Below are 16407 nucleotides of genomic sequence, written 5' to 3'. Positions count from 1 at the left end.
TACCAATTATTTGGATTGATAGTTCTTCTTCATTTCATTGGCTGAGAGTAGGGCATGTACAAAACGCTTATTGGATTACACAGATGACTGGCAGGAAGTATTGGCATGGAAACGCAGAGGACGCAATGGTTTGACCGTGCTCAAGGTAGCTGTGTGTTTACACACAAACCCAACGTTAACAGTCTAAGTAGCTAATGTTTGGTAGGATGCAATTGTAGAACAAGTAATCGAACTGATTTACGGAGAATTTTGCATATTTTTTCATAGTTTCTGGCTAACGGCACTTTTATCTTCCAGCATTTAAACTACTGATCTTGCTAACTAGCTAACATTCGCTAGAAAGTCACCTGAGGCTGCTTTGTAACTCGATTAACGGTAGTTAGCATTACACAGAAAGTTGTACGTTCTTTTATAAATAGTATTTTAGGAAACCGGTTGCTTGACCACAAGTAATTTTTGAACTAAATATTCTGCAAATCCGTGCTTTCATTTTGATGTAACCTTAGCCTCGTATTGTGCTAAATACATGCATCTTTAAAGGTATCATAACCTTAACCAACATTAACAGGAGCATCACACAACCAACAGGATAAATCTGAGAACATGAAGAAAAGAGGTGTAAAGACTCCCAAAGACAGACGGAATTCTGGGAATGAGGACGACCCCTCAAGAGTAGCAGGTAAGGGCAATACAGTCATATGGCATCTATATTTAGTTACTAAGTGTTTGCGATTTTGAGCTTTTTTTTGTATATTTTATGCTGTAAAGCATTTACAGTGCAAATGTGTTCGTGGAAGTGTTGGGCTCATCTGTGTTCTATTATTGACTTGATAGGTCAAAATGTTCAGGACAAGTCTACAGTTGAAAACATAGGTAAGACTGGTGTCAGTTTTCTTGTCTTTTTAAAAAATATATGTATATTTTTAAACTCAACAAGCTGAAAAACCTTTCAGGAGCCATCTCAGACTTTTTCTTTGTCAGTATTACATTGGGTGTTGTGCTTCATTAAGTGACATTGCACCAGATCATGAATAATGTACAAAACATGTTTTTATTTCCCCTATGGTGATTTCAGTTACGTAAATTTTGTATCGTACCTTGATCAAAAGTACGACAATGATGAACCTGGTTACTAGCCCTGTTCCATAAATATCAACCTCCACTGTACTGAAACAAGAAAAACAAAATTTGCTCCTCTTCCATAGATGTTAAGGCTACACATTGCAATGTATGAGATTCTTTCAAGGCAGGGAAGAGAGAGACAGGGAGTTTAGCATTTTAGCCTGAGCTTAGCATTTTAGCCTGGGGGGCTAAGGGGTGGCAGGCTATGTGAGTGTACGTGCGCTGTATGAGTATTCCTCTCTTTGGGTGGCAAATTTATGCTAATATGAACTTTGTATCAATTATGTTACACTTTCCCCACAAGCATGAATATGAATTATGACAGAAGAGCAGTGCCCCTTTCGAATGCGTGAGATTTACAGTTCCAGGTCCAAGAGTGTGTGCCAAGTTCCAAATGTGTGAGACTCATGCACATTGTTTAAGACTTGAGTCCTCTGTCTCTCTGTAGATGATTATCAGTGCTGTGGAAGCCTAGATGTAGATTTCCCAGAAGTCTGCGCTCTGCTGGGAATGATAGAAGTCCCCGCGGTAACCCAGCGGAAAAAGACCAGCGCCTCACAGAACACAGAGCAAAGCACCATGGGTAAAAAAATCCGCATTTAACTGCTTCTGCGGTGCTAACCAGCCCTGGTCCTGGAGATCTCCCATCCTTGTAGGTATTTGTTCCAACCCTAACAAAGTGCACCTCACTCAACGGGCAGAGATCTTGTTGAGCTGCTAATTAGTGGAATCCGGTGTGCCAGGTAGAGTTGAAATGAAAAGCAGCAGGATGGTAGAGCTCCAGGAGCGGGGTTGGGCACCGCTGTGCCTCTGTTTGATGCTTGCACACTTTGCTCATCTTGGCGCTTGTCATGCTGCGTAACCACTCATTTATTTCAGTTTCTCTCTGTCTGTTTTTTCCCCTCTATACCCGTTTCATAAAAACAATTTCTCGTGCTTTATTCTACTTCCCCGGGCCTCAGTATCTTTCCTTTTCCCTGTTGCTTCTGTTTCCTGTCCTCATCCTTCAACTGTAAAGTCCCTCTGCTGAAAAAGACAGACTGTATATTTTTATTTTGTGCTGACTGCACTAGTGGAAGGGATGGTGGTGGGGGAGGGTGCAGTGTTGCTGCTGCTCTGTTATCACACAGCTGCAATTCTAATGGGCGCTGGCCATTCTTTAAACCTTATATGCCTTTTATCATTCCAGAGGGCAGCCAATCGAATGTGACCAACGGTGACGAGACCACGCCCTGGTGCCCTAAGCCCCGCCTCCAGGTGGAGCTGGAGAATGAGGAGGATCCACGCAGTGTCAGGGAGGTCAAAGTGCTTGGTAAGTCCACACCCACAGCCCAACACAAAGTGCAGTACTCACCAGGACTTGGCCTGTTCTCCCCCCCTCTCTTTTTTAACCAGTTTTTTTAGTCTTTGTGTGCGGTTTTCACATTAAGAATGAAGAACATGATCCTGTCATTATTTGAAAAGCGCTGTCATTTCTTTTTTTGTCGTTTAAATGCTTCAAAATAACCTCGAATGCACAGTTTCCAAATTGCCTCATTAAAAACAAGGTCCCTTCTCCCAGGCCGTTTGTCAGTTTGGGGCCCCTTGAGGGCCCGGGTCTCCGGTGACCTTTGAACTTTTGGAGTTTTGAGTTCGTTTTTTTTGGGCAGGTTGGAAAGTCGACGAGAGGGTCTCTCGGGCGCTGACCAAGACCCTGCCGGCCCTGAGCAGCCTGCAGCGGCTTCAGTGAGTGTGAAGAGGGAGGGAAGGAGGGAGGGGGGGAGAGAGGGAGAGAGGAAGGGAGCAATGAGGGAGAGAGGGAGAAGTGGGGGAGGTGATGTACAATCGAGGAAGAAAGATGTAGGGAGCAGAGAGGAAGACAGGGAAGGAGATTAGGACTGTTTATGGGTTGCTCCATCTGGCAATGGCTCTCGCTGATGCGTGTGTGTGTGTGTGTGTGTGTGCGTGTGCGTGTGTGTGTGTGTGTGTGTGGCAGTCTGTGGCAGGTGGGCTTGACTGATCGGACTCTGTGCTCCCTGAAAAACACGGTTTCCCTGTGCAGCAGTCTCAGGTGACTAGCATGGGTCTTTCAGCTCTTTCTGGAGCTGGACCTCTATATCCCTCTTTATCTGCAAACACCCTTTCCATTATAGCCTTGCCACTGTGTTAGACTGCAGAATGAAAAGCCTACAGAGCCTCTATTCACCTCTCTCTCTCTCTCTCTGTCATTGTCTCTCTCTCTCCCTCTCTCCCCCGTCTCTCTCTATCTCTCTCTCTTTCTATAATTTTCTCTCTCTCTGTCTCTCTGTCTCTCTCTCTCTGCTGCGTCTCTTTCTCTCTCTCTTTCCATGCCTCTCTCCCTCTGTCAGGACAGTGGCTTTGGAAGGAACTCCTCTCCCAGATGAGTGTTTCCACCTGCTGATGGCAGAAGACAGCAAGTGGGTCACACACACACACACACGCACACACACACACGCACACACACACACACACACACACACACACACACACACACACACACACACACACACAGAACAGAAGGGCTGCAGGACTGCATGGATTCTCTGTGGGGCACTGCTGGTATCCACATACACAGACTGTAACCTATATACATCCTGCTATACTCAGATATATTCATGGCCTACGTGCAGCCATATTTACTGCGTGCATTAAAAACCAAATAATTAAATCTGACGCATGGGGACCCTCGGTTATTTTTTTCACTAAGATACTGCCGCTGTGGTCTGTTCACGGGACCCACATGTTCGCTGGTGGTGTAGGTGAGACTTAAGCCCGAGTTATACTTCGTCGCGCGACCATTTCGACAAAAGCGTCGTGCGACAAAAATGCACAAACGTATCGCATTCGTACTTCGGCGAAGGGGTGTGGGGAGGGTTCTGTTGTCTCTATGGTAACGAGACGCCAAACTGCTGACGTTCACATCTGTGAAAGCATTGTGACTCCCCGGTGAAATTACAGAGAAATAGGGGAGGAATTAATTTAATTACTACTGTTTAAAAAAACGATGCAAACAGAAAAAAAGAAGGCGGTCTGTCACTCAGATAAACCGAAAATAATGACGTTTCCATGACAGTGAATTTCGGTGTTCTATCTGGCTGTCCAATCAATGCTGCGCGTTTTGCGACGTAACAAAATTCTAGAGGTGCGTGACACTGAAAATCAGTGCTGTGCGACACTTTTTCCCGTAGAAAATCCGTTATTTTTGTCGTGCGACACTTGTCGCAAGTGTCGTGCGACGAATTATAAATCAGGCTTTTACGCACCGCAACCAAATCCGAACGCTAACAGAGCTACCGTTTTTTACTGGAGCCCGTCACCCCCCGCTGTCACTTCTGTCTGATCTCTGTCTGATGTTGGCGGGTTATCTGTTTGTGCTCCCCCTCGCACTGACTTTAACAGAGAGGGTAATGGTTTCAGAAAAGTGCAAACAAAACCGCACAATTGGTTTCGTTTTTCCGTTGTAGCTGAGATCGCTTTACGTTACATTACATTACATTACATTACAGGCATTTAGCCGACGCTCTTATCCAGAGCGACTTACACAACGTTTTTACATAGCATTTTACATTGTATCCATTTATACAGCTGGATATATACTGTAGCGATGCAGGTTAAGTACCTTGCTCAAGGGTACAACGGAAGTGTCCTACCCGGGAATCGAACCTGCGACCTTTCGGTTACAAGCCCAGTTCCTTACCCACTGTGCTACACTCCATCCCGTGCTTTACGTGCGGCACTCGAATCTCAGAGCGGCTGCAGACGATTCGGCTGTGCAGGAAGCCGCTGGGACGGTGTGACCCTGCTTTAAAAACGACGCTCTGAAATCGGGAGAGGCGATGGCGAACGGGACGTGGGGGGGGGAGTTGGTCATCAGATGGAGATAAGCTCCTTTTTGTCCGAGCCCTGACGCTGCGTTGCCGGGCTGTCGCTGGATTAAGGCCCTGGATTACGCGGTATGATGAGTGCTGTGCCTGCCCCTCCCCCCTCCTCCCCCCCCCCCCCCCCCCCCAGGCTCGCTCACCTCTCTCTGCGGAATAACCGGATTGGAGAGGAGGGGGCCCGGCTGATAGGCGGGGCCCTGTCCACGGCCCGCGGGGCCAACAAGAGCCTGCAGTCCCTCAACCTGACCTTCAACGCCATCGGAGACTGCGGGGCCCAGCACATCGCCAAGGTACACGCAGGGACCCCGGTATCCTTGGGGACCCCTGGTACACGTGGGGACTCCTGGTATACCCAGGGACTCCTGGTACATGTGGGGACTCCTGGTACACCCAGGAACTCCTGGTACACGTGGGGACCTGGTACACCCAGGAACTCCTGGTACACCCAGGAACTCCTGGTACACGTGGGGACTCCTGGTACACGTGGGGACCTGGTACACCCAGGAACTCCTGGTACACCCAGGAACTCCTGGTACACGTGGGGACCTGGTACACCCAGGAACTCCTGGTACACCCAGGAACTCCTGGTACACGTGGGGACTCCTGGTACACCCAGGAACTCCTGGTACACTTGGGGACCCTTGGTTTTTCAAAGGCCTGTTTCTGAAATGTCAGTTTGTGCACATGCAGTTTTGTTTGTGTGGTTTATGCCTCAGCGATAGCACCTGCAAGACCCTCTCTGCCTCCGCCAGTCTTACTGTAGTTTATTGATATGTTGCCTGGGAGGCATTTCGTAACGAGATGCCTTTCAGCACACGACCGCTGCTACTCTGTCTGCGCATTTAACAAGCGGTTATCAAGAAGCACGCGCGTGTCTGCGGGCCTCTCCCTCTCGCTGCGTTCACTGGGAAGCGCAGACGCGCACGCGCACACGCGCACGCGCACACGCACACACACACACGCACGCGCACACGCACGCGCAGAGCGCCGCCGTGCCCTGGAGTCAGATTTATAACCGCGCACGCAAACATGCTGACGCCAGCGAAGACCAGCGAGGCTGAAACAATGTTTGCACAGGAACACGCTTCTCCCCGGGGGCGTTAAAAGTGTGTTGGCATACAACCTTTTTTTTTTTTTTTTTAATGATGCGAAGATAAACAAAAGATATGCTGCTGTTTCTCTCTCTCCCTCTCCCCCACCCATCCCCCCCACCCCCACCCCCCCCAGGGTTTGCGTCTCAACCGCACTTTGCTGTGTCTGTCTCTGGGGTTCAATCACATCGGGGACGATGGGGCCAGCTATCTTGCCGAGGTACATGATAATACCTCTCAACACTGTCCACCACTGATAAACACCCAGTCACACAATGCACACCTACTTACCCTGTCACACCCTGTCACCCACCCCACATACTTAATCACTCTGTCCACACGCACTCAGTCACACCCCCTGTCACACACCGCCTGTCACACTGTCCCTCACACACACTGTCCCACACTCACCCTGTCCACACACACCTAGTCCACACCCTGTCCACACCTGTCACACACACACTATCCCACACCCTGTCCCACACACCCTATCACACCCACGCTATCCCACACCCTGTCACACACACCCTGTCCCACACCCTGTCACACACACCCTATCCCACACTGTTCCTCCCTGTCACACACACCCTGTCCCACTCTATTCCTCCCTGGCCCACACACCCTGTCCCACGCTGTTCCTCCCTGTCCCACACACCCTGTCCCACGCTGTTCCTCCCTGTCCCACACACCCTGTCACACACACCCTGTCCCACGCTGTTCCTCCCTGGCCCACACCCTGTCCCACGCTGTTCCTCCCTGGCCCCTGCTGCAGGTGCTGGGGCCCTTCTCTCTGAGTCACAAGGAGATCGTGGAGAGGAGGAGGCTGCTGAGCCGGAAGGATCCGCTGGTGAGAGACACGCGTCACATGACCTCACGCTCGTCCCGCACGCTCTCCGAAAACTGCACGCTCGCCCACTTTCTCACAACCGTGACACGCCTCTCCCCGCTCTCACATAAGGGCCTGTATTCAGCGAGCACGGATCTGGATTCAGACGTGCTTTCAAGATGTCGAACGTTCGTGGCGAACTAAGTTTGCGGCCGACAGTTACCGTTGAATGAGCACCGTTTTAAACCAGCATTCCATTTAGTTCACCACCAACGTATTTTTAATAAAAATAAATGCGACTAAACGGAAAAAAGTAACTTGGCCGACGTTAATAAAGCTAGCTAGATTAGGTCTAACAATGCTAGCCAGCTGATTTTCTGCTTAAACGGGATTAAAAAAAAACAAATGTTACATTGATCATAACAGCTAAATTATTACTTGTTCTCTCATTTTTTAAATGGCGCACTACCTTTTCAGACTGTTAGGTAATGTTAGCTTACGTTCGCCGCAAACAGAAAAAAGTTTGAATGTGTTCGCGAACGTTTAGCGAACGGTCGCCGTCTCGAACGCGCGTCAGGTCTCCCCTGTCCGTGTCCTGACCGTATCTACTCCGAGCTGGGAGGCAGGACTGATCCTGGAACAGCGGCCTGGCTCGGCACGGCGTCAGCACGCAGCGCGGGGCACGGACTCCCCTGCTGGGGCCGTCTAAATTAGCACTGGAGCTGATGACTCCGCAGAATGTGGCGAGAATCGATGAGCGGCCTGGTCCCGTCTTCATCGAGTTCTCATCCGATACCTCAAAGACTCCTCTGCAGACTTTCGGCTGCGCGGTGTTTCGGTCCTGTGATTGGATGTGAGGGGCGAGGGGCGGCGCCCGTCTCACGTTCCCCGCCCTCCTCCGCCCGCAGATCCTGAGCTCAGACTCCGCCCGGCGAGCCTCCATCCCCAGCAGCTCCTCCCTGGAGCGCAGCACCACCAAGGGGAGCAAGCCCGCCTCCAAGAAGAGGGTGAGACTGCAGCGTCTCTCTCTCTCTCTCTCTCTCTGTCTGTTTGTCTCTCCCTCTCTCTGTCTGTCTCTCTGTATCTCTGTCTCTCCCTCTCTCTCTATCTCACTGTATCCCTCTCCGTCTATCTCTCTTTCTCTTTCTCTATCTCACTGTATCCCTCTCTCTCTGTCTTTCTCTCTCTCTCTCACTCTTTCTTTGTCTCACTGTATCCCTCTCTGTCTATCTCTCTATGTTGCTCTCTCTGTCTCTCTCTCTCTCCCTCCTATCTCTCTCTCTTTCTCTATCTCACTGTATCCCTCTTTGTCTATCTCTCTACATCTCTCTGTCTCTCCCTCTCCCTCTCAATTCAATTAAATTCAAATAAGCTTCATTGGCATGACCACATCAGCATAGTATTTCCAAAGCGAATATTTGCATAAAGCATTAGTAGTGACAACAACTATATGAACACTAATAATTTGTGATAATAATAATAATAATGTTAGGGTGCTTGGGCCCTCAGTAATGCTGGCAGGTTTGGGGGGGCTTTGTTAACAAATAAAATGGTTGCAACAAACAGCAATAACAAAAAAAAGTCTCTCTCTCGTTCTCGCTCTCTCTCTCTCTCTCTCATAAAATTGCTAAGAGGCATTTCTTATCCTGAGGAATCTGTAATACCAGCAGTCAGATTTTATGCCCTCTCGCCCAGGGCCCTGGTGCAGCCTGTTGTGCACTGGCCTGCGGGACACATGAGATATGTCATTTTTATGACGGCAGCGGGCCGCGCTTCTCAGTGTCTCCACCTTTCCGCCGCAGCCTCCGCCCAAGAAGGAGGAGAAGCAGGCGGCCAATCAGGGCGCAGGAGCCGCTGGAAAGAAGGAGGACCAGAAAAATTCTAAAAAAGGTGCCTTTGTTCGCGGCGAGAACATTTCTCTCTCCCCGATTTGTGATCTCTAGTAGTCCCTCTGAAGCCATCCACTCTTCCAGTTCCCTCACTTAACTGCCAGTGTCCATTTTATATCCCCATTCTCTCTCGTTCTCTCTCTCTATCACTCTCTCTTTCTCTCTCTCTCTCTCTCTCTCTCTCAGGTGCCGACACTAAGGGTCCCCGGGTCAGAGGTTTGAGGTCAGGGGGCAAAGAGCGGAGTTCGTCTGTGTTGGACGTAGAGGTACAAGTTAAGGGATGGCAAGCTAACGCCACAGATTCTTTAGACCAACCAGATGCTCAGCTCCCGAGTTCTTTTGTCCTCTCCACTTCCTGGCGACAGGAGGTTCTAGTTCAGGCGTGTCCGTTAACGGGACATCCGTTTGCAACGGTATTCTCCTTGGCCACGCCCCATCAAGAATATTCACCAGAAATATGTCGCGGTAGAACTTTTGTCGCCTACCTTTTTTTCACCCTTCACCAACAGTGTGGAGCCAGAACTTCCAAAGTTAATGGAGCCAAAGATCTAGCTGGCCTTTGAAACCTGTGCAGACGTGACGCCCGGTCATTCGGACAGTTCATAATTACGCCATACAGCATCATTTACAGCCGCTTGTCATATAGTACTCCACAAAGGACACTTTCCAGTGGGGATCATAAAAATAGAAACACCTCACTGAGTCTGTGCGGAGGAGAAATTTGGAATAAATGTCATCTCCTCCCCCCAAAAGGCAGTAAAGCAGAACTGCCGGCGAAAAGGCAGAGATGCCGAGAAAAATGGCGCCTTTCGACTCTAAACGCTGATAAGGGGAACTGACCGGTGTTTCAGACATGCCGGTGCGACTCAGGTACTGTTGTGTCCGGGGGATCTGGCCGCGCGGTTTGGTCATAAAGACGGTGGGGGGGGGGGTTGGGAGGGAATCTTGCTGCAATGCAAACTGGTGGAACGCATTAATTAGACACAACTATCTGGGCTGGCAACAGGAAACATGCCAGCTCGTCAGCGGCAACAGATTTTGAACATCGCAAGCATAATTAAGAAGTGGTCTGACTCATAGCACAAACATGACTGGGATGTGATGTAATGGTAATGATGACTCATAACGCTATTTTAACATTCCTGCTGCATGGTTTATCCATTGTGTCGACTCGAGTGTGTGAGAGCAATGGGGGAAATAGAATTTTCCATGTGAAAGAAAGACATTTCCATGTCAAAACAAAGACTGGAATCCTGAATTCCGTATGTCCAATCTGGCCCCCCTGGAGCAGCTTTAAAATGAGGCGAGTCTCCGATGACATCATCTCAGGCCTTGGGGTGTGAACTGGGCATGCCGCCTCCTGACTCTGGTGGGGGGGGGGGTTTGTTTTGTTTGGGTGACAGTGCGGGCAGACTTGAGCTTGTTTGAGAAATATAAACCGAAACAAACTCAAGCTAAACAAACGGAAACGTTCTCGTGAAAGGCATTCACTCGTCTGACAAAAGAGCTCCGTGCTTTTTTGAAAAGTGTTCGGCAGGAAATGCGCCTCTCGTTTGTGTTTGCTTGAACAATGCTGCGCTTTTCAACAAAGACTGCGTCTGTTTACCGCGGTGGGCACTACCAGGAGCCGTCAGGCTACGCGCGCGAGCTTGCATAAGCAGCGTCTGGAGACCGACGCTTCTCGCTTCTGAAAACACGAGAAAGCAAATTTCACCTTCTCTGTGACAGCGCTGGGTATCCTCTCTGAGAAAAAGTGCCACCATCAGCTGTAAAATCTTCGGTGAACATCTGCAAAGCTGTCACCGAAACCAGCGAGGGTGACGAGGACACCCAGGATTTTTTCCTTGTTCTTTGTCAGGCTCCGTGTGAGATTTTTTTTTTCTTTCTTTCTATAAACGGCCGTGACTGAACATAATGTCGGTGAGCCGGCGGTTGCATACCGAGATCCCCACGACCCGTTTTCCAGTAGTTGTCAAGCTGTGCAGATAGAGAGCTGTTTGTTTGTTTATTTATTTATTTATTTATTTCGCTGCAAATGGCCTTGTGCAGCACCAGGCAGAGAAACTGGGTGAATTAAAAGGCCCGGAGGGCTGTGGCTCTGCGGGAAACCCGAACGGACTGGCGCTGTTAGAACACAAATTCCGGGAGCTAGTCGCTCCCCCCCGCGAACTCGCCGAAATTATACGCTCGCAAATTTGGACCTAGAGAAATGAACAACCTCCCTGAAAACAGGCTGAAGGGGTGGGGGGGCGTTAGAAAACGAGCCCAGCGTGAAACAGACTTTGCCGCCGGGTGGTATGTTTTAGAGTGGATACGTGGGGGAGACGATGTGCGCGCGCACGCCGCGGTTTGGAACTGAACCGTTACCGCGCCGATGCTGGCTGTGCCTCAGAGCCCCGAAGGGCGCGCACAGCTGGGCGCAATTAAAGCCCAGCTGGGTGCGGGCAGGGTTTCAGTGCGCGGGATATTACCCGCCTTTTTGCACGAGAGCGAATCATCGGGTCGGTCGTGCACCTGTCCGCATTAGCAGCGTAAGTAACGCAGTACTTCGGTCCAGTGAATGCCCAGTCCAGAATGCACTGTCTTTGGCTACATGCATTTTGGAGGATGTGCGTGCTATTCTGTGCTCACCTGAATTGACCAAGGATGCTTGCGGTGATGGATGGACCTCTAAATGAGACCAGACATTTCAAATGAGGTTTAAAAAATGAGAAAAGGGGAAGACATAAAACTAAATAAATAAAGGGCCCTGGTGAAGGCAGTTAGTGTCAGCTGGTCTAATTACCAATCAGCCTCAGCTGTGCATGGCTGTAGCCGATGAGTTCACTGTCCATGGTCCTGAAATCCTCCCAGGCTGCAAAAAGTAGAAACTTACAACACCCAAATAGGGGGAGGAGGAGAACCCCTCACTGCTCCTCTCCAGCCCTTCCAGGGCTCCAAAGTGCTCCCATTTTAGGAGCATTTTCTCCTTAATTGGGCGCACATTGTCTAATTTCAATGCATTAGTGTGCTCCTTAATTTTTCTACTTTTGGAGCACGTGCTCCTTAAAAAAAATGTTAGCTGAGAGCCCGGCTTTCTCAATGGCACAGTCTCAACATCACGAGAGAATGTCTTAGATTTATAGCTAAATATTTATTTATTTATTTTACTACACCAACACTTTCCCAGGTGGATGTGAAGGACAAATTGTTGTAGGCTACTGTTTATGTTCAATGTCACACGGAAATGCAAGCTGCAGCTGATTATATGGTAATTACATGAGCCATTGTTTAAAATCCACTGCATTTGCACTTTTTAGTTTTCGTAGCTTTCCTTTATTCACGTTTTCTGTTTGTGGGAAAGACTGTGGTGTACGATTTTACTGCACATGCAACGCATTGATGGTTCTGTTTCTTCTCCTTTCGGACCAGACAAGTGGATCACAGAATAAGGTACAATAATTAGACTGCTGTTGCCTCTTCTGTCTCCTTTTCTCCCCCCGGACCTGCGTAACAAACACTCCCTCTGTCCCATCGCTCAATTACGGCAATAGAGAAAGCAAACGCACAACAACAAAATGTGTGCGAGTTGCTGGGTCACAGGAACCTATTAGGATCAGAAAAGAAAAGACTCGCACACTCGCTAGATGCTCCAGTAAACGAATAGCGTTTCGACCACGTCGGTGATTGCCGATGTGGTCGACACGCTAACCGTCTACATTGTAAATTAAATACGGTTATTTGTGCGTCTTCTTATCTGATCCCATCACTCTGTTCCTACTCGAGCACCAAAACAATGACACAGATCGCCTCGCGCGGTATTCACCACAGTTATGTAGGCCTACTCCTGTGAATGAAATTAGCTACCAGATCCACAGCACACTTTTCCAGGAATGCTAATTTCTCATGGCACACGCTAACTAGCGCACTGCATTCGGTCACCATCATGTTCACGTGTGTGTTCGGGCCACGGTCCTGAGATCCACTCTTTCCTCTCAGACTGCTGATGTCGCAGAGACAGTGAGCCCCCTGCTGGACACAGAGGCACAGCACGGCCAGGGACGCGTGTCACTGCCGGGCAACAGCGTCCTCACCTCCCTCAATCTATCAGGTCATTACCGCCGCAGTTACTGTCATTCAGAACGTCTGTGTTAATTAATGTCCGCGTTGCGCCAGTTCCGGTCTCCGCACTGTAAGAAAGATAGAAGCCCGCAACAGACAAATACGAGTAATTAAATTCATTTCAGGTATGGAATGTAAAAAGGTACAAAGAAAGACGTTAACGTTTATCTCTTTAGGCTTATAATAGGAAACTAAATGGGGACTTGACTGAGGTTTTCAAATTTAAAAAAGGATTAATGAAGTAGATGGCGGAAAGCATTTCGGAGCTCTGTCAGCAGAACGAAGAAACAGGTGGAACTGAGTTAGAGGTACATTTTGCACTGATATCAGGATGCGTTTCACACAGTGAGTTATGAATTTAATAGCTTGTCAGAGTACTGGGGTGGCAGTACTTAGTACTCAAGTGGCAGAGAGCCTATTCAAGTCCAGGCTTGTCACAGTGGGGTGCACCATAAACAGCAGGATTATGATGAGGCAATATGGACCGAATGGCCTTTTCTCATCATTAACCCTTTAAGGTGTGAGATCACAATTGCGCAATTAGAATGTTCTTAACTGAACATTCTAACGCGGGTGTAACAATCACTACTGGTAACTGAAAACACTGGAGCGGGTAGAACACCGGAGTTCTATAAAACTGACTTATAATTTTGAGAAAACATCCCAAAAAACCTACCCTACAAAGGGCAGTTCCTTACACCCCTGTCTCTCAAACAAGCACAGTAAGTTTGCTCCAAGGCACACAGGCAATGCTGATAAATTTAAGGTGGCACTTTTTTTTAAGGGCCGCTTGTTTTTTCCTTTTCGTAGGGAACCGGCTGACTGAGCGGTCGCTGCGTTTATTCCTGAAGGCGGTGAAAGAGCAGGACGAGGGCGGCCTCCTCCGCCTCTCCCTCTCCGTGAGTCCCTTTTCTTTTGTGAACCCTTGTTTTCCAGCTGCTTACTCCCTTTTTGTCCTGTCTTCTCTTGGACCGCTGAAGGACGATGTAGCGCTAGTGGCGTCATGTCTGTGACTGTCCGCTGCTGAGTGCTGGTTCTGAGGTTAGCTTGTAAACTTTGAAAGTGCCACAGACGTTCTGAGTGTTGAGCATGTAAACTTTGAAAGTGCCATAGACGTTCTGAGGGTTGAGCTTGTAAACTTTGAAGGTGCCATAGACGTTCTGAGGGTTGAGCGTAAACTTGAGGTCAAGAGTCTGGATGGCTTGTAATGAAGGTGCCATAGACGTTCTGAGGGTTGAGCTACTAGTGCCTAAGCAGACTTTGACTAAGGTTAGCCATGAGGACTGTCATGACGTTCGGGTTGAGCTTGTAAAACTTTGAAGGTGCCATAGACGTTCTGAGGGTTGAGCTTGTAAAACTCTGAAAGTACCATAGACGTTCTGCGGTTTGAGCCGGCCAAGCAAACCGCCCCTGGCCTACAGTGTGTCCGTAAACAGAACGGCAGTGTGGCGTAATTGCTAAGGAACCGGGATAACGACCTAATTACTATGGTAAATGTCCAGCTTTGTAAATACAAAACAGCAGCTCTGGATCAGAGTCTCTGCTAAAAATGTATACTCTTGAGGACGGAGTCTCTCGACCATGTTCTATGTTAATGAACAGAGGGGAGTGCTGTGTGTTCTGTGAATGGGCAGATAGAGATCCTGTTGCTCCAGGGAGAAAGGCAAGTTGCGAGAAGGATAGTGGTGTACAGTGCTCTCCTTTCGCTCAAGATGAGGAAACTGGCTGTGGGGGGGGAGGGGGGGGGGTCATTTTGTTTGGGCCAGAGTCCAGATTTCCCTCAGTCTCCCTTCCTCTGTCTCCTTTTCTTCATTGGTCTGTGCCGTCATACCACCGCCCGTCCGCGTCTGTATCTGCTGGATTTATCTGTGTGTCTCTCCTGCCTCTTACTGTCCTCTGGGATGTGCCTACGAATGTGCCCGGTTATTCCAAACAGGGAGAAAAGGAGATACAAGATAACAATGGACTGATGTTGAAACAAAAAGACACCGATTTTTGTGTTTTTTTTTTCAGAGAAACCGCTTCCCACTACTGAACTGTGAAACCTACCTGAAGATTCAGGAAGCAATGAAGCACAAAGATCCTCTACACAAAAACATTCCCGCCCCCGTGGAGGAGGGCCGGACAGCGGAGAATTTGACTGACTCTGGGGAGATGAACCAAAATAACACACACAAAGAAGGACACAAGCAAGCCTCAAAATCCTAGTTCACCCCCACTCTCAACAACCTCCCCCCCCCAACCACACCCCACCCCATCACGACACTCATGGGCTCCTGGAAAGCATAATAAATGATTTATACTTTATGCTTAGACACCACGTGTGCCGTTCTTCAATTCTGTTGTTACCTGACAAGGGGTTGAATAGAATTAAGCAACATATAATGTGAACCTGTAGTTGTATCTTGTCACAAATGACTCACTGACATCTGGTGGTCGCTCTGGGGTACTGCATGAAGACATAAAATTCCATAGAGACGTGAGGCATAAGGAACAACAAAATACAAAATGTACACATGTAAACATAAACAATAGACATCCCTTCCTCTGCACAAGTGTGCTTTTATATTCAGCCTTTCCAATAGTTATTTTGGGACCAACAGATATTTCTTAACTGAAAATGCAAACAATCTGAACATAATCTGAAAATCTCTACAAATCAATAAAATTATTTGGCACATTGTTGCTTGGGAACCACAAACAGTGCAGACAGTCGTACCCCATAACTAGTACCAGAGGAACACCGCTCAATAAGTAGGGGAATAATATGTGACTGCTTTAATATTTTCTTACAAAGCCAAGGAAACTTCACACTGCTGTGCCCTTTCTCCGTAATTAAACTGTGCCATTGTGGAACTGGCATTCCATCTATGATTAATTATTACATTAATAACCTTAATTAAACCCACTAATGGAATTTTGGTCACAAAGCTGGGAATCTTCACCAGGTTCATAACCAGTCTTTTTTTTTTTGAGTAAAAAATGTTTCCTGTAACAAATATGTATTAAACCTTGTATAATGACTATGTTATTCATTTAAAAAAATCTATTTAAAAGAAGCCTGTTTCAGTCTGGCTGAGTGAGCTGGGCAGCCACTGCCACTACGCGTCTTAATCTCGGCATTTGAAGCATTTTTCATTTTTGATCGAACCGCTCGTTCAAATGAACTAGAAATCAGATTAGCGGAAAGCAGAAAGCGTCTGTGTCAAGCGCTCGGTCACTCATCTCCCCGTTCGTTCGATAACTCTTTTCGGTCCCTCGTGCGGTCTCTGATTGGCCCAGATCATGACCCGTTTCACCTGAATGAAACTGAATAAACCTCGCTGCAAGACAACTTGCTTTGTGCAATAAGTGACACTTCTGTTGCATGATATGAGACTATATAAAGGGTTTTGATAGCTGTATCATAGCATAACTGCATGGACGATTGAAGTGTGTTCGGAACTTATGAAACAAAACCACCAGAGACCCAAATAATGTCTCATGCACTCTTTTGT

General features: G+C 48.2%; 1 protein-coding gene across 4 annotated transcripts; it reads left to right on the top strand.

The window, feature by feature from the left end:
- Window positions 1–17: 17 nt before the first annotated feature.
- lrrc71 (leucine rich repeat containing 71) lies at window positions 18–15225 on the top strand. Of its 4 annotated transcripts, none has more exons than XM_064348602.1 (17): window positions 18–145; window positions 569–679; window positions 835–873; window positions 1571–1705; window positions 2312–2434; window positions 2772–2847; window positions 3098–3172; window positions 3471–3539; window positions 5134–5293; window positions 6231–6314; window positions 6867–6941; window positions 7829–7927; window positions 8723–8810; window positions 8996–9075; window positions 12788–12899; window positions 13721–13809; window positions 14924–15225. In XM_064348602.1, the coding sequence occupies exons 1-17, from the start codon at window positions 106–108 to the stop codon at window positions 15116–15118; spliced, it is 1650 nt and encodes a 549-aa protein (XP_064204672.1). In that variant the 5' UTR covers window positions 18–105; the 3' UTR covers window positions 15119–15225. The 4 variants fall into 4 exon arrangements, with proteins under 4 accessions (XP_064204672.1, XP_064204675.1, XP_064204674.1 ...); XM_064348604.1 differs by lacking the exon at window positions 18–145 and adding an exon at window positions 152–449; XM_064348605.1 differs by lacking the exon at window positions 3098–3172.
- Window positions 15226–16407: the final 1182 nt, after the last annotated feature.

The sequence above is a fragment of the Anguilla rostrata genome, chromosome 8 (assembly GCF_018555375.3).
Source record: "Anguilla rostrata isolate EN2019 chromosome 8, ASM1855537v3, whole genome shotgun sequence".
NCBI classification, from domain to species: domain Eukaryota; kingdom Metazoa; phylum Chordata; class Actinopteri; order Anguilliformes; family Anguillidae; genus Anguilla; species Anguilla rostrata.
The sequence above is the reverse complement of the archived record's forward strand: the minus strand, read 5'-3'. Positions and strand labels throughout refer to the sequence as shown.

Excerpts from the sequence above, each read along its gene's own strand:
- lrrc71 (XM_064348602.1), top strand. The coding sequence starts at position 106 with ATGGAAACGCAGAGGACGCAATGGTTTGACCGTGCTCAAG. Across the intron at positions 2,435-2,771 it reads CAGGGAGGTCAAAGTGCTTG|GTTGGAAAGTCGACGAGAGG; the intron begins GTAAGTCCACAC and ends TTTTTTGGGCAG. Across the intron at positions 12,900-13,720 it reads CACCTCCCTCAATCTATCAG|GGAACCGGCTGACTGAGCGG; the intron begins GTCATTACCGCC and ends TCCTTTTCGTAG.